At 40.6% G+C, this 25,525-nt stretch overlaps 2 protein-coding genes across 2 annotated transcripts; one reads left to right on the top strand and one right to left on the bottom strand.

Moving 5' to 3' along the window:
- Positions 1-4,890: 4,890 nt before the first annotated feature.
- On the top strand, positions 4,891-17,602 carry si:ch211-106h11.3 (CCN family member 1). Its single transcript, XM_044100458.1, has 6 exons — positions 4,891-4,914; positions 8,109-8,171; positions 10,521-10,734; positions 12,263-12,703; positions 13,167-13,345; positions 15,521-17,602. The coding sequence occupies exons 2-6, from the start codon at positions 8,121-8,123 to the stop codon at positions 15,824-15,826; spliced, it is 1,191 nt and encodes a 396-aa protein (XP_043956393.1). The 5' UTR covers positions 4,891-4,914; positions 8,109-8,120; the 3' UTR covers positions 15,827-17,602.
- Positions 17,603-18,940: 1,338 nt separating this feature from the next.
- ddx39ab (DEAD (Asp-Glu-Ala-Asp) box polypeptide 39Ab) lies at positions 18,941-25,372 on the bottom strand. Its single transcript, XM_044100457.1, has 10 exons — positions 25,156-25,372; positions 24,233-24,461; positions 23,593-23,720; positions 22,529-22,805; positions 22,328-22,446; positions 21,579-21,710; positions 20,832-20,941; positions 19,948-20,092; positions 19,673-19,820; positions 18,941-19,576 (listed from the first exon to the last, which is right to left on the bottom strand). The coding sequence occupies exons 2-10, from the start codon at positions 24,438-24,440 to the stop codon at positions 19,560-19,562; spliced, it is 1,284 nt and encodes a 427-aa protein (XP_043956392.1). The 5' UTR covers positions 24,441-24,461; positions 25,156-25,372; the 3' UTR covers positions 18,941-19,559.
- Between the last annotated feature and the right edge of the window lie 153 nt (positions 25,373-25,525).

Here is a 25,525-nt window from a genome sequence, read left to right as displayed (position 1 = left end):
TTTCTTTCTGGGAAATCATCACTGGCCTGTAATTTGCTTATTCTGTCTGCTTCTTATACACTCCACATCTTCGTTTCAGCCAGTTAGGTCAAACTCATGCGCACACTGGTTTGGGCAGAGGGTGGGGACAAACAATCTGTACCAACAAGAATTTCTCATTTTTCACCAACGCTTTTTGGCAAAAACATCTCAAAATCACAGACTGATATGTTGTGTATACAAGAAGACGGATATGCAGATGTAGATCCAGATGGGAGTGTGGTTTGGAGAGCACAAAATACAGCACATGTTGTGTTTGGCGAGCAGGCTCCTCATGGATGTGTGTGTTTGTGTGTGGAATGATTACACACCTGACAAGTGTGTGATGGATTTGGGTGTGTGAAAAGTATTTGCCTCCATACAGACTGCTTTGCTTCCCTCCACGTAATATTTTCAAGTTTCAATGCCAGACAAAGAATCAGACCGTTTTCATGGAATGATTTAATTTAAGATGGGAAAACAAACACCCAAATCAGCGTGGACAGTAATCACCCCGCTTTTAAATCTGGATTAGCTGTGATTTACCAGATGTCTTTGCTCAATTTCACAAGCCCACACTCCAAATTGATTACTGTAAGAGCCGACCAATGAAGAAGCCACTTATGACGTCAGACTCATGTAGCGCTCTTCCGTACACTCTAAGATGCTTTACAATGGAATCAGTCATTTCTATTCAAGCACACTTTGACACGTTGAAGGTGGCAATCTAATGGATGGTAGCCACTGCTGCCCTAGGTTTTATTGTTCTCCAATCAATGGACAATGTTGGGTAACAACAGTAGCATAACCCTATTCCTACCATATAGATGGATCTACAACTGAAGGCAGCCCAGGAATGTTTCTACTTTTTCATTTTTGGGAAAATATTCTCTGAACAGAGGAGATAAAAGTACTCATTGGAAGATGTGTGTCCCAATATAAATGGCAAAAACCTGACACAACATTGCAAATGAAGAACGTCATAATCACGATGGTGGTCGTAAGATGGTCTACTGCTGCTTTGCTGCTTCAGACCTGGAATGACATGCCTTTTTTTTTTTTTACAGAGGTGTAAAAAAACCTCAGTGATATTGTAAAAGTCTGAGGGTGAAACTAGTCATTCGGTTTAGGGGGCGATTACTTTTTCATGTAGGGTTTTAACTGCTTCTTTTCCTTTTTATGACTAATAAATAAAATCATCAGACAAAATCTACATTGTGCATTTACTCTGCATATCTCTGTCGGAATTTAGAGTTTGTAAGGGGCCAAATACTTTTTCAGAGCATTTTACTGCCTCCCTCTCCTCATCCCTTTTCCGATCCATTTTTCAGTGCTTGGGTGAACAGGAGAGCTATGGTTTTTGGTCTAAAAATACATTTGGACTTAAACTCCCCCTTATTTCTTACTGGCAATCCTTTAACTTTACTCTAACTTGTTTGATTTTTTTGCACTTATTTTTTCTGCTCTAGAACGGTTTGTGCGTTCTGTTTTGTGTATCAGTCATGTTAATATACGAGGCATGTTTTGAAAGTGCATTTAGAAAACATGTGAAATGCAGTAAGAATGCAGTAATTTGTGTATTTTATCAGGACTTTCCTATCATTGCTAACCTTAGGACCCTACAAGATTCTTCAGCTGTTTCCTTATCGCTATTTTTCAGAAATATCCCTTTAACCGTTCCAGGCCTGTGACGATAATACCAAAAGCAAACCATAGAAAAACCAACCAAGCACTTTGTATGGGAGAACAGTAGAGCAAAATCTGGATGAATGCTTTAGGGTGGCGATCTTATAATCATCGGTGATTTCATCACAGACAGGAATGAAGTTTGGTGAAATGGTGTATCCAAGTCTGCTTTAGACTGAAAACCACTGGACATTTGAGGTTTCACTTATCCATTACCCTAAAACATAAGAAGAGGACAAAAGGCTTAATTTGAGACAAATTTCTTGTGTTGTGCCTAACAGATTTCCTTAACAACAATAAACAATGGGATGAAACAAAGTCAGAAGTTGGAGGCATAAAAACGGTCTAGTGCTGATTGAGAACGCTAAAATGTGGTTTCTTCTGGACAGGGACTAAAGAGCTTAGAAAACGTCAAAGAACGAACCAAGTGTTATTGGTTTGTTTGTAAGACAAAATGTTGGTTCATCTTCTAAATTGTGTTTGCATGATTAGGTGCCAAATGTCAATTGACTTGGTAAGCCACAAGAACAAAAGAAACAGTTAAATGAAAACTAGTTAATTATTCTCATAAACCAGTGGAAAGGCAACCCATACCATCCATCCATCCATTTTCTGAACACCCTTCGTCCCTAATGGGGTCGGGAGGGTTGCTGGTGCCAATCTCCAGCTGGGTCCTGGGCGAGAGGCGGGGTTCACCCTGGACAGGTCGCCAGTCTGTCGCAGGGCAACACAGAGACACACAAGACAAACAACCATGCGCACACACACTCACACCTAGGGAGAATTTAGAGAAACCAATTAACCTGACAGTCATGTTTTTGGACTGTGGGAGGAAGCCGGAGAACCCGGAGAGAACCCACCATGCACAGGGAGAACATGCAAACTCCATGCAGAAAGACCCCGGGCCGGGAATAGAACCCAGGACCTTCTTGCTGCCACCGTGAGAAATTCCTCCTTGATGCTCCGCCCCGAAGCGTAAGAAGCGTCCAATTTGGACCAATCATAATCAAGCATTCATGATGGACGTTTGCCAGAACAAATCAGACATTTTTTCAACAACACCGCCAAAATCCTCTTAGCCAGTGATAAAATGAAGACATTCTGACCTTATTCATTCACAAAAATATAAGGCATCTTTCGGGGCCCTCGAAGCGCCGGGTCCCCGGGGTATAAACCGGGCTTGTGGATGCTTGAAAGCCTTTATGTGGTCACACATGCAGAGGAAATAACTGTAGAAAAAAACTGTTCTGATGATTTTTCGCTAACAGTTAAGGAACCAGTTAAAGTTAAAATACTACATCAGACCAATTAAAAAAGAAAACCGTTTTTAAAAACAGAAACGTTGGGCTTATTGGAAAAGCATGTTTAGTACCTGCATAATGGTTTTGATTTTCTAAAGGTGCTTTTAATCTGAAAAACCAAACTCATCGGGACAGATTTCATTGCTCAATATGACATAATAATACAAATGTGTTGTCTCTTTATAAATACTATTCCTGGTAATATTGCCATATCAATCAGCACACATAATCCAAGGCGTGCAACAAATGCTTGAAACTATTTAACCACGCAGCGTTAAGAAAACATTAAAATTGCAGGAATGTCCAGGTCATTAGATGCTAAAGATAAAAAAAAATGTGTGTTTGCACACCTCTCTTTGCACACACAAGTAAATCCTTGTTACGGAAAAGGATTTATCTTGCTCTGCACCTTTATCACGGATGTCAAAACCTAAGCCTGTCTTAAGCACTTGGATTTTCACAAATGGCATAAATCTTCCCGCATTAATCGGATCAGCCACATCAGTTCTAACCTGAGCAGAACAGCTTAAGCTGCAGTAAATACACCTTCTGAGTGTGGGGGGTGTGTGGGCGTGATTGTGTGTGTGTGTGTGTGTGTGTGGTAGTCTGTACTGCTTATGTGGAGCTCGTAAAAAGTCGGAGGAGTGTTGCAACAGGTTTGGCCGAGGCTCCCCTAAACAAACAGTCCACACCTGTCTTCCGCTCCCTTCTCAGTATAAACAGATTTTTTCTTTCCTTTCTCACAGATTCACAAGGCTTCTTGTTAAACTGCCACTACAACAGGAGCTGACTTGAAACATGACGCTGCACTTTCAGCAATGTGAATGGTATTTTTATGTCCTTTGCAGCTCTGGTCTTCCCCACCGGTCACACCCTCGCTCTGTCACGTAGTTTATCTCCAGTGGCTTGTTTCTAAAAAGTTTGGTTTTCCCCACCTGCTGCAGCCTGCGCCTTTTCAAGCCGCTCCTATACAACCGGGTGGGCTTATGGAGATAAACAGGGGCCATAAAGTTTGTTCAAAAGGAAAGAAAAATTGTTAATTGTAAAAAAAAAAAAGATTTGAAACTGAAAAAAATGTTTGAAATTGAAAAACTAAATTAACTGGAAAAAAAAAATTAAACTGAATTAAGATTTCAAATGGGGGGAAAAAAGACATAAGACTGACAAAAATGTTCAGATTAAAGAGCTGTTCTCAGTTTCAGATTTTTCTTTTCAACTTCCAAACATTTTTTTGTGTTTCAAATCTTTTTTTTCAGGTTCAGCTTAAAAAAGAAAATATTTCAAAATCATTTTAGATCTCTCTCTCTCTCTCTCTCTCTCTTTTTTTTTTTTTTTTAGATTTTTAAGAATCAAAAAGAAATTTTTTCAGTTCAAAATCTTTTCAAGAAGATTTTCAAATGATTAGACTATTTTCCAGTCTCAACTAGAATATTATTATAAATTTTTTCTTTCCATTATTATTATTAATCCATCCATCCATCCATTTTCTGAACACCCTTCGTCCCTAATGGGGTCGGGATGTCATATATATAAAAATACAGTTATTCCCGGTTCTCACCAAGTGAATGTAAACGTTTGAAATAAAGAAGTTATAAAAAGAAAAGAAACATCTCTAATTCTCCCTAAGTTTTCTTGCATTTAGCAAATAGAAATATTTCTAACAAATCTACAACAAGAAAAACTTGGTCTAATCTAACTTCAGGCAATGAGAAAAACAAGTGTATGTGTGTTTTTATTAGGGATATGTACACATCGGGTCTCAACTGTATGTCACGTACGATGGGTCTTGTTTGTGACATGCAAATACATCGGGAAGAAGGGTGTAAAACATTCAGTCCCCATCAGTCACTGTTACTGTTGCCATGCCGTCTCCGTCTCCCTTTCTTCTGTTTCCATATTTGTTGAATTCTTGTCCGTCAGAGGATTAAAGCAAAATTTACTTTATTATACTCTTTCTGAGATTCCCCAAGTGATCAATTATTTATAAACTGTATTAATCAGATTATAGGTCAGGCTGTCCTCCTGTTAGTCACACTAGCTATGTCAAAGAGATCAACTTTAACATCCCAGACATTATTATTGTTATTATTATTATTAGCAGTAGCAGTAGTAGTAGTAGTAGTAGTAGTAGTATCAAATCTTCTTGGCATTTCAGTGGTGTATGAAGATAAGTGGGTTTAATAATTTGTGCTCCATCATCTCCTTCTTTTGTTTCTGACGGCGTAGCAAAATCCTATTTGGTAACTAGCAAATTGAGGCTTTTCTCAATGTAAAAAAATAGCAAATTAGGCTTGAAATATATACACCGCATATTTGTGCCGTGTCTAGAAATGTACATAAGTGTTGTAATATTGTTTTTTTTCTCCCCTCCAGGGGGTCTTTTTGTGGGCTCTAGTGTCCCTTATATCACAGTAGGCTGACAGGAAAGGGGGAAGAAGAAGGGGGAAGACACGCGGCAAATGTCGCCAGGTCCAGGAATAGAACCTGCAACGGCCGCGTCGAGGACTCAAGGCCTCGAGGACTCAAGGCCTCGACGCGGACTCAAGGCCTCCAAATGTGGGTCGCGCTATCCCCTATGCCACCACAGAACGCCCCGTAATATTGGTTCTTAATCTCATGCTACAACATGCATGTGCTCTGTCTACACTAAGGAAGACACGCTGATTACAAATCTTGTTTAGATGTAAGAATAGAATTTAAAAAAGCAGTGACCTTAGACAAACAATTTTTGATGCCCATCAGTTGAGTTGAAGTTTGTTATTATAAAATGAAAAGAAACAACCATGAATGGAAAACATGCAAGACCTTTTCATAAACTCCCAGTAAATTCGGCATAAAATCACACCATGTCATGAAGCCATTTGTCTTCTCAGACTCTACATGCCTCTGTTATCATGATAAATAATAACAAACCAAACATGTGTAGGAACAAAACCTCTACAAAACATAGGTTTGCAAAGTCACCTCTACACGACCGACAAGGCTTCTGGAACAAATTTTCTTGCACAAATAAAACAACGTAGACATGTTTGGCTATAATTCCTAGCACCATGTTTGGAAAAATCCAAACATAGTTTATCAGCACAATCTTTGCAGTCATTATAGTGGGCAATGGTAGATTTGGGGGGTAATCCGGGATTGTCTTGGAGGCACAAGATGTGAGTATCTTGTAATAATTACCTGTATTGTTTAGTAAATCATGAAATGATGGACTCTGTCATCTGTTTTTGTAAACATGAGGTCATATTTCAATCACTTTAGAACCCATTCTATTATATCCTAACATATAAGAGCCTGGAATTTACTGTATCTAAAAGTTGTGATATCTCCTGTACAAAACTCACTACAAGACACTGAATTATTCTGTAGTTTGTTGTTGTACCTCGTGTAATAATCCATCAGATTGCAGATTGGTCAAACTACTTCTGGCATCTGTGCAACATGAACATGTGGTCCCACATGACTGATTCGTTGGCTTGCAGGATCGTTTTTAAAGGCTCATTGAGGGTAATAAACTCCCTGGCGGCGGCACAAACGACAGCAGACATCCCTCAGTTTGGTTTACCAATTTGGATAAACATCAGTTTAGCACACCTCAAATTCCTCTTTACTGAAAGATGTCAGATCATGCAATCTTTGTACTTATGGCAGGGATGAAGGGATCACCCTAATGGCTGAGGATGTACTTTAAAGGGGAGGTTCAGAATCTCTGAAGGGGGATTTCGTTACCAGGCTGGTGAGCCATTTTGCAAAATGACAGGGGGGGGGGGGCGAAAAGTTTGTGATGAGGAAACCTCGTAGAGGCACATCTCAAAAGGCTTACAGCTGTAGTGGTGACTCTTCTTCAAAGTATTGACTTGGGTGAGTTGAATGCAAATGTATCCCACACTTTTCAGATTTTATTTGTGGAAAAAGAAAAAGTAAAACAAAAAAAAAGCATAATTTTCCTTCTGATTCACGAAAAGTCAGTCATGATTACAAAGCTTGTAATGCTTTTCTTGTCTATCATCCAGTTGCTTTTAACTGAAATAAAAAAAGATAATAAAATGTTTTTGAAACCGGAGTTGTTTTAGGATAGTTTGGACAGTTTATTCAAGATTTATACTAAATTATACAAAGAGATAATCCATCATAGATTAGATAATAGCAGTTTATGACATTTCAATTAAACTTTAAAAATTTAGAGCCGTCCCTTTAAATGCTCCCACACACAGTTTCAGAGGGTGCCTATGAGTGCTTTAAGCATAGGTCAGGTGCAATGTGTTTTTTGGTGAAAATTCATCTTATGGATAGACTTTTTTTTTTTTTTTTTTTTTGTGTGAAGCTGTCACAGCCAAAAACGGGATCTGGATATTATTATTATAATCATTCTCAACATCTCTATGATAAAATCATGGAAATGTTCTCCCTCCTGGGAACACTCTGTCTGCCTTTCGTGTTTTTGTTTTCCACGTCTCATTCGAGTCTAGAACCATTTTTATAAAATGGACTGAGAGGAAATTCCTCGCTGTTTTTCATGTCCCCCCCACCCCCCCTCGTTCCCCGCCTCCAGCATTAATGTGGCATGGACCAGCAGCTGAGCATATTTATTTTACTTTTCACAAAGCAGCGGCAGCCGGACAGAAGTAAGTCTTTTGGAAAAAGAAAAAAAAAAAAAAGACTTTAAAGCATCAAAAATATTATTCTCGCTCGCACATAAATAAACGGACGCCCCAAAAGCCGAGGCCTGCTTTGGAATGTAGTAATTCCGAGTTTTTATGAATGACTGCATTCATGGCTGGCCACGCCCACACCCCCCGAAAAAACACCCAGCTTTCGGAGCCGAAGCCTTCGCGGGCTCCGCTCCTCTTACCTTTTAAGGAGAACCGCCGCGTGCTGATTGGTTAAGGGCACTGAGTGGGCGTGGTTACCCGGGGACGCACGGGGACGATATAAAAACAAGAGTCAGGACGTAAAAAGACATCAAAACTCACAAGTGATGGAGGATACTTGAGGATGAATCTGGAATTTGGATATTATCGATGCGGGCAGAAGCTGGATGTGGGATTAAGTCTTTGTGACGTAAAGTGTTTTTAAGATCAACTTGTCGTCTATGAGCATCACCTGACTGACAGCATGGGGATACAGTTGCTGTTTGCCGCGTTGGGAGTGGGGTTAGTCGCGATGGTGAGTAGCTGTAGATTGTTTTTTGTCTTTATTTCTATTGCTGCGATGCGTGGTGGAGACCCTCGGTGCTGAGGATGTCTGCAGTAGGAAAAGCTGCTGTCTCCTGCCTCCTGCCAGGTGGCTAGTCACAGTCTGCCCGTTACGGCAACAAAAAGAAATTAGCAAAATATATGATTTATTTACTTTTGCATCACTGTAGCGCTGCAAAAATTCTGGAGGTCCATGAACGACTTTTCTTAGCTAGTCACAATATAAGTCTGAGGGGGGTTTTCAGCTCCAAATTTAACCTTATCACAGACAGGAAAAAGTCAGGCTTGCATCGCCCATCAGATTAGCCCAATAAAACCACAAAATCTTGCTAAGTATTTCTGGTCTAGTTTCTGTTGCAAATATCTTAGTAACACTTGCAATAAGACAAAACTTATTTACAAGCTTTCCAGCAAGAAACAGGAGCTTGTTTGGTGTTGATAATTCATTAACTCTGATGAAAAACTACTAACTCCACTCGGAAATTAAGATTATAACTTGTAACAAGACATTTCCCCATGTTTGTACTAGAAATTTGACCAAAAACTACTAAGTAAGATTCCGTGTTTTTGTAGTGTGCCCACCTTTTCCAGATGTGTTTTCTTTATTTTAACCATCTCGTTTTGAATGATCTAATAAAACATTAAAGTATTCCGCGGTGTTGCTACTTGCAACAAAGCTTTATGTGTCATGGTGTCTGTGCAGGGCCAGCCCAAACTTTGTTAGGGCCTCGGGCCTAATTCATGCCTCACTGTCCCCCGCACCACCTCGAAGGTGTGGGCTATCAATTTTGTCATCCGTTCCTGCCTACTAAGATTTTTGTGAACGTAGTGGCTCTGGAAAGCAACTATTGAACTCCCATATAAACGGCAGCAGAACCAAACCACAGGTAACTAAAATGGTGCGTCAGATCGTAAAGAGAAGGACAAAAAATGATAACGGACGCTTATTTTTAATTGATACAGTTTCCAGAGATCGCTAAAGAAAAATCTGTCTTGTTATGCTAGTTGTGGAATCTCATTTTCCCTTTTTCCTTTTCGTTCTTGTTTTCCAGTGTATAATTCAGCTCGTTATCGCCCCCACCTCAACCCTCGCCTCTGTGATGCGACAGTGAAACTGCAACTGTTCAGATTAGCTAAAAAACACTATACATGGTGGCAAATTACTGCCAGCCTGTTCCCAAGTAAGCTACGGCTTTGATTTTTGGGGGCCAATTTATAATTAGCCCACCATTCACTTGTCACCAAAGCAACATTAAAATCATCTCATCATTTGTGAGTTAACATTAGTTAGTTTAATGTACGGCAATCAGATGAGTCACCTACAATTACTTATTAAATCAACAGTAGATGAACGTTTTGGGTATTTAAAAAATATGACGGTGTGTATTAACTGCAGAGATGAGTATTTAGTTTTGCAGTTTGCATGTTAACATTTCAATAAACATTTCAAATAAATAAATACATTTAATATAATGTAATATTTGAAAAGAGTTTAAAAAAAGAAGATGCGAGAAAAGTATGAGAAGAAAACCTCGTGACAAACATTCCAGAACTCTTGGGGGCCCCCTGCTGGTTCGAAGACCCTAAGCAGGTTTAGTTTGTTTTTATGTGAAGTCAGCTCTAGATCTGTGTGAAGGTTCATACAATTTGAAAAAAATAAATAAAACGATTAGCACACTGACTTCAATTCTACTGTATGTCTGCAATTATACGAGAGAAATACTATTATATATATATATATATATATACAAATACTACTACAACAGTACCACCAGCAGAGATAAAAAAAATAAACCTGAAGTTAAAGTCCTGTTGCTGTACAACAAGACTATTTGCGTTTTTTACCTCGGAACATTTTTCACGTCAATTTTACACTAAAATCAGTGTACAATTCACACTAAAAGTTGTCTGTCCTGTGTGAAAGTGTCCCTCTGGCTGATCTTGACTGACAGCCTCCCCTGGAGCTGCAACACTACCTGGAAGTTATTTTGTGTGGCTTGTGCCTGTGTTTGTTTTTCCGTGTATGTACACAGTGAGGTTTGGAAACAAAAAAAATGAAGGAGCGGTGAGGTGGAGGGGTGGGAGTCGGAGAACATCCCTTTCATCCCCCACAGGCTGACTGAATGCCAAGCGGAAGGCGACAGAGGGTTACAGATACCCCTGTGGGGCTCGCGACAGTGCTGACTATTCATGCCTATGTTTAAGCCACACACACTCAGGAATTTCTGTGATCTGAGTAACATGAGTCAAGCCTTTTTCTCCTGTGGTCTCGTTGGTCCATCACTACGCGTAAAATGAAATGATTTTCTCCCTCTTGCAGGTGACTGCTGACTGTCCGGTAGTGTGCGAGTGCCCCGCGGCGCCCCCGTCCTGCCCCCCTGGGATCAGTTCGGTCCCCGACAGTTGCGGCTGCTGCAAGGTGTGCGCAGCGCAACTCAACCAAGACTGCCACGAGGGACAGCCGTGCGACCACCATAAAGGACTGGAGTGCAACTACGGCAACGATGTGGGTCGCACCCACGGTATCTGCAGGGGTACGTACGTATACCACCGAGGCGGTAGGAAGGCGTCCGTGAGGCTTCTTTGGGCCTAGATTTTGACATAAGTAGGGGTTGACTGAGGCAATGTGTAACTTCAGGGAGGAAAATCTGACTCTCGATCCAGGCGGGCTGGGGTCTTTCTTTGATAGGGTCTCAAGGTTTGAAGACTGTACCACGTTTAAAAAAAACAGAGGCCCTTCATGAGCTGCGACTGAAACCTTGCCAACTCTGGGATTTATATAAGTACTTCAGTGTGTACACAAACACCCCCATGAAACACACAAACAAGCACGCACACACAGATATTTATATATGTGTGTTTACTGGGGGTCTGAGGGGGTTATTCTATCTGGGGTGTTTATGTGGAGTCCCACTGAGGGGGGTTACCTGCCAGGACATTATAAACAAGCCTAAACAACTTTCTGGTCTAAGAATAGGGCTCGCTTCATAAATCTGGAAACGGTGTCTTTCAATCTGCTTCTCGTGTGCCTTCATTCAGACTCCTTTCAACTATTTTACATTTTCTCATCGTACAACCGCAAGCCTCAGTGTATTTTATTGGGATTTTATGTGAAAGTAGTGCATAATTGTAAAGTGTAAGAAAAAGGACATGTGGTTTTCAAGATTTTTTCTTTTTTCTTTCACAAATAAAAGTCTGAAAAAGGAAGGCCAAGAAATACAGCAGTCAGAAACTTGCAGTTTTAAACAGCAAAAGGGATGCTGATGGACTGAGCTGATTGGATGATGAATGGGTCTAAATGTGGGGGGTTCATACAGGTTCAACAAAACCTGTATTGTGCTATGAAAAGAAACTGATAAAATCATAACCTGCAGTTTCTTACTCTTTTAGGGAAACTAGTGGTTATCTTAAAGTACTGAATAAAAGTGTTGTATTATGACATAGCAGAGAAAGGGCAGGACTGCATACAAGGTATTTCATCCTGGTCAGAAGTTTATTCAAACCAATGTCGAGAAACAGCTGTGGCAAAACACCCTCCCTGCTTTGGCTCTTGATGTTGCAGAAAATACCTCTTTAAAAGAGGCAAAGGCTCTGTCTAATCGCAGGCTGGAAAGTGCAATGATTTCTTGAACAGGACATAACGCTCCTGTGTCAAAGTAGGCAGCAGTACAAATGCTCCTCAGAGATGAAAATTTGCTTGGTTTTTTTGCTTGGTTTGCCTGTTACGGATTCCCTTCATCAGCAAATCAGAGCGAGTTTTCTAACTGAGCATCGCAACTCAGGTATGACATATCGGACAGGCCTGTCCTTAAAAGATAAAAAATTATAACAAGTATCAATCCATTATCCACACCCTCTTAACTGTAGATTGCTAAGGCAATCTACAGTTGCAACAGCAATCTATAGTTAAGAGGTTCCAGTAAATTCAGAACCTTTGTGCTGTTGAACAAAGGTTCTACGTATAGGACAATCAATGTGTGGTTCACCTAGATTTGGGCAATGGGTCTTCTGGCAGTAGTTCTGTCAATTTACAAGCTTATCTGTCTTCTTGTCTCTTTTCAGCAAAAGCAGATGGTCGCTCCTGCGAATACAATGGCCGAATTTATCAAAACGGCGAAAACTTCCATGCAGGGTGCAAGCACCAGTGTACCTGCATTGACGGAGCCGTAGGCTGCATGTCCCTTTGCCCCAGCCATGTGCCCCTGGCTTCTCCTTCCTGTCCAGCCCCCAAGCTAGTGAAGGTGCCAGGTCAGTGCTGTCTCAGCATCGACTGCCATAAGGGAACCACTGTTGTGCCCCCAATGCACCGCCAACCCCCACCTCCTGCTCACCTACCGTACTCCTTCATCCCCTACTCGATCTATCCGTTCTCCAAGCCTTATGCAAAACCTTACCGGAAACTGTATCCTTACAAACCCAAAAAGGAGAAAGGCATCTTGGGCAATGAACTTTTAGAAGTGCGCCGCAAATGGGACAAACCACATGGAAATAAGGACCTGATGGGTAAGACATTGCATCACACCATCACCTCAGAGTGGTGTCTGCTTCCGCTACTCAGTCCTGCATCATGTTTATGTTTTTAGCCATTTTTGCCTCTGATGCACCGACTGCGTCAATGTGGGCCTTTAACGCTGCATCTGTGCTGGTGTGTTAGTGTTTATGTGAGGGCTGTTTTCCACTGGCCCCTTGCACACCAGAGGTGCTCTCCCCCTCTCACACAGCACATACCTCTGTCACGCAGCTCTCCCCTCTCTGTAATCACCTTCTGTATGTGTCAGTGTTGCCTGTTCCATGAATAAGGCTACTGTACCTTTCAACCACAAATTTCTGCTTTGCCCTACTTCTCTTGATGGCCACTTTCGTCCCACTATAATTTGTTCCTGATCCCACCGCTCTTTCTGTGTCAAAATGTTGCACTACCCATTGTTCAATTGTATTCACTTGTCTTCTCTTCCATTTTTTCCAGTCTGGAGTAAGATGGGAGGTCAATGTGTGGTTCAGACCACCTCCTGGTCACAGTGTTCCCGGACCTGTGGGATGGGGGTTTCCTCTCGTGTTACCAACGACAATGCCCGGTGTAAACTGGTCAAGGAGACACGCTTGTGCAACATTCGGCCCTGCAGCTCTATGTCTATCCCTGTGAAGGTGAGGAATGTATTTGGAGTCTCCTCTTAAAAGTCATCAAAGGTTATGTCTAGATTAAAGAAACAGCTGCTCTTATGGGGTCATTGGTGTTCGTTTTATTGCCCATGCACTGTTTATTACCTTTATAATTCAAGAGAAGAGCATTTCATATAGACCTGGGATATAACAACCATGGTCTAGATATTTTCTCTTTTTCCACATCTTCTTCTTTCAAGAGACATAGTGAGAGGAGGATACTTTAATATTCTATCACAGGGAAACACAGTGACATACAGGACATGCAACATGCACATGCCAAATCTAGGAATATTTTACACGGACAAAATGATTTCAGGTGGGGCAAGGAAACAGGAGTGTCCTGAATAAAATTACTCCACACAGAGAGACCATACAAAAGATTCCTTGGACTTTATTTTCATCAGTCATTTCACATAATTTTGTTGTCTATTTTACCAAAGATGGACTGGTTTCTAAAGATATAAACTTTAGAACTTCTCTGTTCTAACACGCATGCATATCAGCTGCATCTGTTGAATGTTCTGATATCTCATGAGCTCTGGAACTGACTGACAGCTGTCCTTGTAATGTGGAGCTTGCGGTTTCGCCCACTGTGTTGCTCTCTCAAGCTTTGTACACAGCACTATCTGGACCTTTCAGTCTCTGGCAACAACCCACTTCTGAGCCTGATGGGCTGCTGCGCACCTGTTTTCACCGAACCCTCCAGGCTTTTGCGAGCTGCCGTGGGATTTAATGTGCACCAGTGTCAACCCTTAACCATTGCTGGCATGCTAATCTCTCTTGGCAATAATCTGTTGTTCTGACCTTGATTTTGTTTTCGGACATGTCTGCAGTTAACTGTCTTAACCTTGTTTTTTATGTCTGCAGTGATGACTAATGAGCGATGTAACTCCAAACAAATATGAATCTTTTATCTCCTTTTCTGGTGTAAATGCTAACAATAAAAGATAGCTTCCTTTGCTTTGACTTGTAAAATAATCCAATCTGTCAAGATTATCACATTTCTCAACAAAAAATAGACCAATGGCACAATTAAGGGAGTTTTCATCCCTGACAGTCCAGTAAACTCAATTTGTTTGAGGACCAAATTTGCAACATTTGCTACATTTTCAGCTGCTGCAATTCTCTTTCACATTGCACTGTGTCAAACAAACAAACCAAATCCCTATTTACTCCCTTGCCAGTGGTGATGCTGCACCAAGAACTAAATTCCTAGTTTAATTCTTGGGAACTACTAAATGAAGCAACACAAAAACCACAGAAGAAGACATGAGTACAACTTCCTCCTTTGCAAAATGTAAACATAAATGGAGTAGCGTCAGATTTTAGCGGGTGTGGGATTTCTCTTTTGTCTTTGGTAAAAGACCATTAGCCACTTATCCCTCTAACTGTAGACACGACTGTTTGTTTTGGTTGTATTAACCCACAATGCCCTCCGCTTGGCATCCACATATGCATTCTAACCATCCTAGAATTCACTTTTAATAAACTGACACCTCGGTTTTTAGGCAGACCCGAGTTTGCTTCTTTGGTCGATTGCACATTCACACCTCCTCAAACAAACCAGACTTTCTAAGCAAATGAACTAGAGTTTGTTTAAAGCAGATTATACAGGGCTGGTGCGAATACATCCTAAAGTGGCTTTGGATCAGAAGGAAGTGCAGCTTTCTGATAATCTACCAGGCTTAGGCTTCTGGATAGCCAAATGACCATCCACAAGTCTAACTCTTTTAGTGTGAAAGAGTTTTGAGAGGTCGGTATGATCAGATTAGTTCTAAATAAGTTCTGTCCATATACTATAACTTTTGCTTTGATATTAAAGTCATTACTAAATTATGTTGGCTAGTTTCTGACTTAGTGTCAAGAACTGCATTGATACTACAATTTTTTGAAGGCTGGCGTTGCATTGGACTGCCACAATGTTACGTTTATATCCATCCTGGCTTTTCTTGTTTGTGTTCAGTAGTTACTTTATTCCCACTGGCATAAGGTTGACTTTTTATTCTTTGCAAAAAGAAAAGTTCTAATGCGTACCAGTGTCAGGAGAATTGTGCTTCACTCAATATCAAATAACTCCTTTCATGGACATAGAATCTCAGTCTTGCAAATCTTTTGCTTTGAAAGGTATCTAACTTACTCCTCTTTCACAATCCACAGAAAGGAAGGAAGTGCTCGCGTACACACAAGGCCCCAGAGCCGCATCGCTTGTCCTACGCTGGCTGCAGAAGTACTCGCTTGTACAGGCCCAACTACTGCGGGGTGTGCAGGGACGGCCGCTGCTGCTCCCCTCGTCGCACGCGCACAGCCAGCGTGACCTTCGCCTGCCCCGACGGGGACCTTTTCAGTAGATCCGTCATGTTCATCCAGTCCTGCAAGTGCAGTGATGAGTGCAACCATCTGAACGAGGCGGTGATGCCCCCACAACTCTGGCTCTACGGAGACGTTCACAAATTCAAGGACTAGTTGTTGTTGCCCCCGCTTCGCCTGCATTCCTCCATAAAAGCGTAAATTGCCACCCATTAGTGATACTTTTTATAGAGCAGCTGCTCCTAGCGTAGCTATTGAATAGATGCAGGCAATGATCACAAATGAGGAGATTTTTTTCTGGAGGAGAATTTTCTGCCTTTCTCGGAATGTTCCATGAACTGTGGCACTTCAGCCAAGGAGAAAGGAGAGAGCGAGGGGACAAACTCTTAAGGATGGCCATCATTTCTTGCTACTCTAGATGTTGCTAACTTATAGAAAACTGGAGTTATGTTTGATATGAATGGAAATCTGAAACAAGGACTTTAGTGGAAGACTTGACAAGACTTTAACAGCAATTGCAAAAGGTTGCGGTTTGTCTCGCAACGGTATTTATTCCTTGATATTTATTCAAGAGACAGACGTGTTGAAACTTTGGCGTGCCACTGGGATAAGAGACTTTTCTTGGAGCCTCTCTGTGGCTGAAATCCACAGACAGCTGTCAGTCACAAGCAGGAGAGGCAGACTGGTCCATGACGGTCAGAAACCGGCATCCAAAGACCAATGACCAAGAATGCCAGGGGGAGAAGAGCAAAAAAAGACAAGCTAAACCCGATGGGTTTAGGATTCGTACACACTCCGAGGAAATATGTCAAAAGTTGTTTATACAGCTGGACTCATCTCCTGCCTTTGCCTTCACAAGAAACTGAGACATTTAGCAAACACCAGAAGAACAAGCCTGGGATTCTGGCGTCGAGCAGTCGACCACCTAATTCTGTGCAAATTACAATCTCTGAGGGGAAAATCAGCCCCTCTCTGGTTTTTGCTATAAAAATAAAATCTAAAAGCTGCGTGTGTGATGAGGTAAACATGCAATTTGTGGAGCCGCGCTACTGCCTAATCTGGCCTGTAATTGAGCAGCACGCAATGTGACTGAAACAAAACAAGAAGCCGTGTCTTTTCATGTTAAAGAGGTGTCTGTTTCCTCAAACTGCTGACTTCGCAGTCGAGTCAGAAATAAGTTTTCCGTTGGGTGCAAAACCTTGGAACTGTAAGGACTCTCAAAGAGAGACTGATTCTAGGTAGGCACTGTGTATTCTTTGATTTATATACGACTGGGAAACAAAAGCATCGCCCTTAACTTTTGCTTGGATTAGTTTGTGCACCTTATGTCGACTTTTATACAGTGTCTCAGTGTCAAGTGTGAATACTAGGCAGACATGTCCAATGTCCTTCTGTAGTACCACTGCAGGTGTTGTAGTTTCTTATTTAATCCTTGCCCATGTAGATGCTGTGGTTTTATCATTTTGACTAGTTCCAAGGGACACTGTAGAGCAGCTATGTACAGATGAATTTGTAACTTTCAACCTGCTGTATAAGGGCCCGTTATTCTGTCGAGTTAGTTCATGTGTAGTTTAAACACTGAACTCTGAACCTGGGTTCAGGTTTCTGATGAGAACACCATACCAATTTGAGAGCATTTCAAAGAAAAAATTACTAACGGAATTCTGCTTTTTATATCGTGGAAGGAGCGTCTACCCAATGATTGGTTTCGAGGTGATACCTTTTTTTAAAAATTTTACAAATAAAGAAACTTTTACCCTTACTGTGTTGAAGTTTTAAACACAACCGTTAGCCATTGAAGCAATATAATTCTGTCAAGGCTGCAGTTATCCCTGTTGTGGGTGCACCTTTTTTTTCTTCCACTTAACTTTCTATGAATATGTTTGGCTGTAGCACTCTTCCCCACAACTGTGTCCCACTCCTCCTGACTCAGAATCCTTTTAGTGGCTCATGCAACCTTGCCAGATGTTTCCAATATTCTTCCACGATGTTTCTTAATACTTTTTGAGACATAAAGTCTTGGCTTTTTTTTTTTCCTTAACCGAAATCACCCAATTTACATCCCAAAGGCATGAAATGTTTCACTCCATGTTAAATTCTAGTTCCCCTTTTCCTTTTGAACCTTTTCTGAGCTGTAATTTTAAGTTAAATACTAGCTACAGCATGATACGGCCCATAATTTCGGCATTCCGTTCACACGCTATTCTGGTTGGTATACCAGCATCAACATAAAGAAGGTGTCAAACTCATTAAAAAGAAATAAAAAAGGAGCTTTAATTTCCGTAAAATGTAAGAAAATTAGGACTTTTGCTTAGATAAACAGCATTAGCTTAACCGCCTAGCATAGCTGCTGTTCTGCACTGTTGGTCGAAATGTTGCTTTTTAGCCTAGAATACAGATTTAACTGTTAGACGTATTTCAAGTCATGACTTGGAAAAATTATCTTTTAAAAAGGTAACTTCTTTAAAGAGGTAGTATCAGGTAAAATCGACGTTTTTTTAAGCTCTCCGCCATGTTATGCCATTTCCTCATCAAAAACATACCTGGAGTTTCGGCTTTAATCTGTCGTACACGTTTGAGAAATCCTTTAATCTCCCATAGCAACCATTCAGGTGTGCTAAACAACAGCACCTGGATGAATGACGTATCACTGTCTCCAAGTTTCCGCCCCAATTTCAAGACGTCAAAACTACAAGTCAAGTCAAATTTCTTCAGTTATATTTGATATAGGCTATATACGGCATTTTTTTCATAACTGAAGGCAAGTTAAAGAAGTTACTTGATTGTGCTGTAAAATTATGTGGCTGGAAAACAAATACCGCCCCTTTAAAATCTACAGAAAAATATCAATTCCATTGAAAACATTAATTATAAAAATAAATATTGTAATTCATATCAACCAAGATTCTAGTAGCTGTGGGTAAAAAGTATCTCCTGTAGCCGTCTGTGTTACAGTGACATGAAGAAGCCTCTGGCTGCAGATTCTCATAAAGCAGTCTAAGCAGATGCTTTGTCCATAAACTTGAATTTATTAAACTTTTTTTTGCACCGCCATCAATTTTGGGTTTATGAAATTAATTTTTCTTTTAATGATTAACCAACAAACGTTAGCTTGTTATGCTTTTGTCACTTCAAAGTATTGGTATGAAACACCGCAATGAGCCCTTAACTTCATATCAATACTGCTAGAATATCACTCCACTTGTTAACAAGACCATTCCCAGCTGCTAGCATGGTTTATAAGTCAGTTTCAAGCAGCCACTTCTCACAATTGTTTGTTCCAATTTATTTTTATGTTCACACACCAAAATACTAGGACATACATAGTGAGAGTCAGTTTTTTTGGGGGGTTACAGTGCCTAAATGTTGCCAAAATCTGCCATTTCACCACTAGGATTATACTTGTTGACTTAATATATAGAAGCCATTCCATTAGAAAGAGCTGCCACATGAGCCAAATAGGTCCGTTTACTCAAATCTAAAGACCGCTGACCTTTAGCATTGAAGATATAAAACCCTACAATACAAATCTAGGCTTCGGAAAAAGCAAAGAAAAAAACAACAGCTCTGAGTTACTCCTCAAGTCTATTAAGGTTTACCTCAACAGCGCAATAAAACAATGTAGACAACAGTCTTAATGAGAGAGCACAACGATAAAAATGGCATTTTATAAAAAGTTTTAATTGAGGCAAAACAAAAAAAAATCAAAGAAATCATAAAAGAAATTAAAATCAAATCCCCCCCTATCCCCATAAACTGACAATAAAAATAAACGTTTTTGCGAACAAACGTGCAGAGCTTTCAAATCAACAACGAAGTACATCTACTTCCAAATAAAAAGACTGGATCCACGAAGAGGAGACTTCTGTTGGTCTGGAGGGGTGAGGGCTCATCTGGACTGCTCGACTGGACGGGGGGGGGGCAAAGGAGAGACGCATCAAACATCTGAAGACTTCTAAAAAGCAGTAAACACCTTTAAGCTGAGCTCTGGTGAGAACTTACTGTAAGAGGAGATGTCGATCTCATCCGGCAGCTCGGCCACGTTGACTTCAAAGCGGTCCTGCACATCGTTCAGGATCTTGGCGTCGGTTTCGTCTGACACGAAGGTTATGGCCAGGCCTTTGGTTCCGAACCGACCGGCACGGGCAACCTGATTGTTAAATCCAAAAGAGAAAGAAAGAAAAAAAAAAAAACCTTAATATCCGAACAGAAAAGAAATTCCTGGAATATTTCAAAATGAATGAGAGAGAGAGAGAAAAGGAAGGCCAGTTTCTCACCCTGTGCAAATAGGTGTCTGAGTCTTCGGGCATGTCGTAGTTGAAGACGATGTTCACCCTCTCGATGTCCATCCCTCGGCCAAACAGGTTGGTCGCCACCAAGATCCGTCTCTGGAAGTCCTTGAACTGCTGGTAGCGAGAGAGTCTGGGAGGAGAGCAGCAACTAAAGTGTTACCGTCCTGCTTAGTTCAGGGCTGCAACTAATGATTACCGTGTTAATTATTTTAACGACTCCTCGGCTAAATAAAATTGACATTTTGCAGATTTTTCATTTAGCCACTTGCACTTTTTTTTTAAAACAGCATTTGAAATGTATATAAAAAATAATTTAATAATTTTTTAAAAATAAAATTGTATTACCTAAAATGCAACAGCATTCTTTTAAAGAATGGTTCTATTTGCAACAAATGATGCATTTGGAGTAAAAAAAAAAAAAAAAAAAGTCTACTTTTGGATTAATAATTGGATAAAAAAAAAACGTATCATATCAAACATAAAACCAGAACTGAACCAGGTGTTAAAACAATTGAGGAGTTCTGTATGGACCATATTTACAAAGGTGATTTTTTTCCCCTCATCTTAAATACAAAATATTGATGGTCTTTGTACAGTTCTGTCTTCCTACTGTGTTGTTCCTTCAGCAGATGGCCATTTCTTGGGTTTGTATTCTCCAGTTCACAATTAACTAGTTGATGATTTCAATAATCGATCGATAATGATTAACCCAATAAATCACCACACAATCAAGATTAAGTCAATTACTCGTTTCAGCCTTGGTCGGGTTAAATTAAGATGCCTTCTGCTCCCATGAACACATTTAGCTGGTCTAGGCTTGTGTGTTTATCAGTGTGTGAGCAGAGCGGTGAGCTTTCTGGGGGTCTCACCTTTCCTCCTGAACCATCGCTCTGTGGATGGCGATGGCGGGGAAGTTCTGCTCCACCAGCAGCTGAGACAGAGCGATGCAGCGCTGCACAGACTTGACAAAGATCACCACCTACAGGCAGAGCGTCGGAACTTAGAGGCGTGACACCAGACAACAAACATGGGGAGGTTTATGGAGGAAATTTGATTTTTTTTTTGTGTTTTTTTGAAAGAGATCAATTTTCTGCGTCGCTTATTTCTGGAAATGAAACTCGGAATTCTATAGACTTATGGCAGAGTGAAATATTTTAAGCCTTTATGGCTAACATAATGAAAACCCAAAATTCAGTCTCAGAAAATTACAATGTTGCTTAAGATAATATACAGCACTCTGAATAACCAGCTTTTGTAGCAAAGACCTTTTGTCACATATCCTCCAACTGCATCGTACTGATCCAGACTTGAGATCATCTAAAGGCTCAGGAAACATTTACATGTCAATGAGTTTCCAATATAGTTCTGATATCCTGAATTAGGGCTTTTCATTATCTCCAGTAGTCGGAACTTCAAGAAAAGAAAGCTTGAAATATTACAGCTTCCTGTAACAAATCTATATTAAAGATGAGTTTAACTTTCTGAAGCAGGTGACAAAAAAATTAATAAAAACAATTGAAAAATAACCTGAACGTTTCCACTATCCTTAAGTGTTTTTGCTGTTTAACTTGAGGAACTCCATGACATCGAGTCAAATGTCTGGCCCGTGGATTTACCTGGTTGAACTCCAAGACGTCCAGCAGGTCAAAGAGCTTGCGGTTTTTCTCGCTGTCCTTCAGTTTACAGTAGTACTGCTGCAGACCGTGCAGCGTCAGTTTGGTCTCGTCGTCCACAAACACCTCCATCGGCTGCAGGAAAAACATGGATGAAAATGAAACGCGACCAAAACAGAAGCCTCTAGTAAATTTACTCCTTTTTGTTTGTATTTTTCTGTCCTTACATGGAAATTTGTTGTACTGCATTTAATTTGGGTGTTTTATGACATTTTAAGTGTCGCAATTCTCGCATCCTATACGTAAGAATTCATTACAGATTGCAACACTGCTTTGTCTGTTTAGTTCTAAACCATGTCTGTTTCCACCAAAACTTTTCAAAGATTTGCAAAAAAAAACAAAAAGAAGAAGCAAATTTCTGAGTTTGAAAAGTCTTACATTTGCTAGAAAAATCTCACATTCAGACCAAAAAAATAAAATTAAAAAAAAGGAGGAAATTTCTGAGTTTGAAAAGTTGAAAATGTTCACGTCAAAATTATTCTAAACATCTGGACTAAAACACATTAACCAAAAACAGCACATCAAAAGAAAATAAAAACCACAAACAGCTGAACCCATTAGTAAAACCATCAATAAAATAGCCTTTCAAAACTGAAAATTATTGCGCTCATTTTAATTTGTCATGCATTTACTGAAGTAAACCTAATACTCCAAACTTGGCAGAATGCGAAAAAGTTATGAGTTTCTCTTACGTCCTGCATGAATTTGCGGCAGACCGGCCGGATCTCCTTACTCAGCGTAGCGCTGAACATCATGACCTGCTTCTCGTGGGGGGTGATCCTGAAGATGTCCTGCACGTCGCGCCTCATGTCTGCCGGGGGGAGAAAGAAAGGAGAACCATAAACGCACTCGCCTTTAGCGTCGAACAGCCGGCGACAAACAGGAAGACGTACCGAGCGCCTCCAGCATCTTGTCACACTCGTCCAGGACGAAATGCTTGACGTTCTTCAGACTCAGGGTCTTGTTGCGGATCAGAGCCAGGGTCCGTCCGGGGGTCCCGACCACGATGTGAGGGCAGTTCTTCTTCAGGGTGTCCTCGTCCTTCTTGATGGCCAGGCCGCCGAAGAACACGGCGCACTTCACGTTGGGCATATACTTGGAGAAGCGCTCGTACTCTTTGCTGATCTGGAAGGCCAGCTCTCGTGTGTGGCACATGACTAACACAGAGACCTGAGGGGGGGGGGGGGCATGGAGTGAGACGCCATGGCGATGGCAGACGTACCAGTTACTTTCCCAAACAGCTGGAAACATTCGTTTTTGACTAAGAAAAAGACTAATTTAAAGCTCAAGTTACCAATTAAATCAATTGATTATTCTGATATTCTGACCATTTTCAAGTAATGTAATGGCATAATAATGCAAGAATACATTGTCAAAGATCAAAAAATTTGAAACCTATTGAACATTTAACACAAGAACTGGAAGACATCTTAAATATAATAAATAAAGCAACAAATAAAAGGATTTATGGAGTCTCTAAACAGCTGGTTGAGACTAAAACACCAGACTGAAGACTTTTATTATCCAGTTTTCAGTAGAAAGACAAAAACAAATCATGCAAATGTATATTATTGAGTTTCTTAAAATTGTTATGGAGATAATTATGTCTATTACAGGGGAGCACTAATAAATCTGTTCCAATTGTCTTAATTTTGGAATACTGCGATCAATCCTTCAGTAATAAACAGTTAGGTGCTTCGACAACTTTTGATCAATCAAATCGAGCCATAGTTTATTTCTATACTCCCAATTCTAACCAACATGAAAAGATGATCAATGTTATTTAATGTTCAGTACTCAGGTTATGCAGCCGGCATAGGTTTTAGACTTTTTTTTTTTTTGTTTGTTTCCACAAACGTCCCTTTGAGGACATCTATGATCTTTGTGCGGCCCAAAATTAAAATGAGTTCTTTACAGTTTGCCAAATCCGACCCAAACCGCCGCTAAGCGAACCCACCTGTCCATCAACGGGCTCGATCTGTTGCAATGTGGCCAGGACGAACACGGCCGTCTTGCCCATGCCAGACTTGGCTTGGCACAGGATGTCCATGCCGAGGATGGCCTGGGGGATGCACTCATGCTGGACTGAAAACAGAAACATTAAAAAGAATTACTGATCAATTCGAGAATCAAAGGGAAAAAAATAAATAAATACTTCGGCAGCATATTCATTGAAAAAATATTTTCATTGAATGATAATGTAGGTGCAAACAAACAAGCTTAGCCAGAATTTCCACACCTACAAAACACTAGGGTGTGTAATTTCTACTATGCTGTCCAGCTGTAAAATGTACGAGTCACTAGATCTGCCTTTTAACCCTCGCTGAAACAGAAATAAATCTCCAGAAATAAGAGAAATCAACTCTTCAATCATCCTGGGTATGTGAGGTTCTAACATTTAGACCATATTCTACATTAGGATTCAGTCATATCAAAATTTCTTAAAAGAATCAAGCAAAAATGGAAAAAACTAAATAAAAATAAGTGAATAGCTAAGATAACTGGAGGAAGTTTTACTCTATTCTGCCACTGCAGTATTTTATAGTAAAAAAACAAATAAAAACATGAACTGTCTGTACAATTGCTTGACCTTTTACCTTCAGACGGATGCTCGAAACCACAGTCTATGATGGCCCGGAGGAGCTCTGGCTTCAAGAGGAAGTCCCTGAAGCCGGAGCTGTGGATGGAAACGTAAGACCCCTTCACCTCCTTCTTCCCCGCGGGAGTCGCGCTCTCCGGGGCTCCTTGTGGCTCATCATCCTCCTCATAATCGAGCAGCTCGTTGTCAACGTCATTCTCAGCCATTATACGCGATTATGTTTTTGCCTGGTACACACGCAAACAAACAAAACACTACTTATGGAAGTTTTCATTATGAAGTACGTCGTTTAATATGTGTTGTGGTTCTGTAAAAGGTCCCGAATTCGCCCACGCTCAATGCAAAGCAGACCTTGAGTGAAACCATTTGTATTGTCTTAGCCCGGCACGCTATTCAAAACATACGACATACGACGCTTACTAGCTGATTCTGTTTGAGGTTTTTACAAGTTTGCGCAAAAAGCGTAGCTCGAACGAAATCTGCACGTGAGAAAAAAGGGGAAAAAACCCCCCACACAAATAGGTCAGACAGCGCGTCGTTTTAACTGTTAGCTTCTGAGTGCTAACCACAATGAAAACCTATTGTGTTGCATAACCGTCGCTAACTTAGCGGGTTGCACAGTTTAAAATGGACATCTGCCAATATGCTCTCGACATGAGACGTTTATTACTTGAAGTTAAGTTTAGAGATAAACACGGGAGCTAAATTTAAAGGAAAAGAGCACAATTGACAAGGCGTTGGGGAAGCTAAGCTAAAAGGCTAAGCTACAGCGCTCTAGCGTTAACGTCCGGGTTTCAATTTAACACGGGTTACCTTCTGACAAAATCTAAATACATACAATTAAAACATGAAAGTTTAACCATACACTAACCCCGTAAACACTAGAAACTATAATAATTTAGCTCTACATGGAGCTCATACCTGTACGACGTCAGTGTTGAAATCCACCGGATCAAAACCGCATGGAGAGGCCTCAGTCGGTTTGTACAGGCAACCGGAAGTTCCGCCTACCACTGTAAAGGCGTCTGTTTTATTGGTGGATTTGTTCAAATGCAGCCAGCAATTGGAGGAAAGGTGTGCCACAGTCCTTCACGGTCTGAAAAAGCGGGATCGAGAGACGATGGGTTCGGTATACGGAAGCTCGTAAGGGACATAAACTGACGGTATATAATTACACGTTAACGCTTTTAGGCAAGTACAATCAAATTATCAAAGAAGTTGTATACCAAGTAAAGTATCTAATTTTGAAGTTCATAAATGTGATTTTTAAATGACACTTAAATTATGTATG

Source organism: Gambusia affinis, linkage group LG19, assembly GCF_019740435.1.
Source record: "Gambusia affinis linkage group LG19, SWU_Gaff_1.0, whole genome shotgun sequence".
NCBI lineage: Eukaryota > Metazoa > Chordata > Actinopteri > Cyprinodontiformes > Poeciliidae > Gambusia > Gambusia affinis.
Note: the sequence above shows the minus strand (reverse complement) of the source record. Positions and strands in the feature narration are given on the sequence as shown.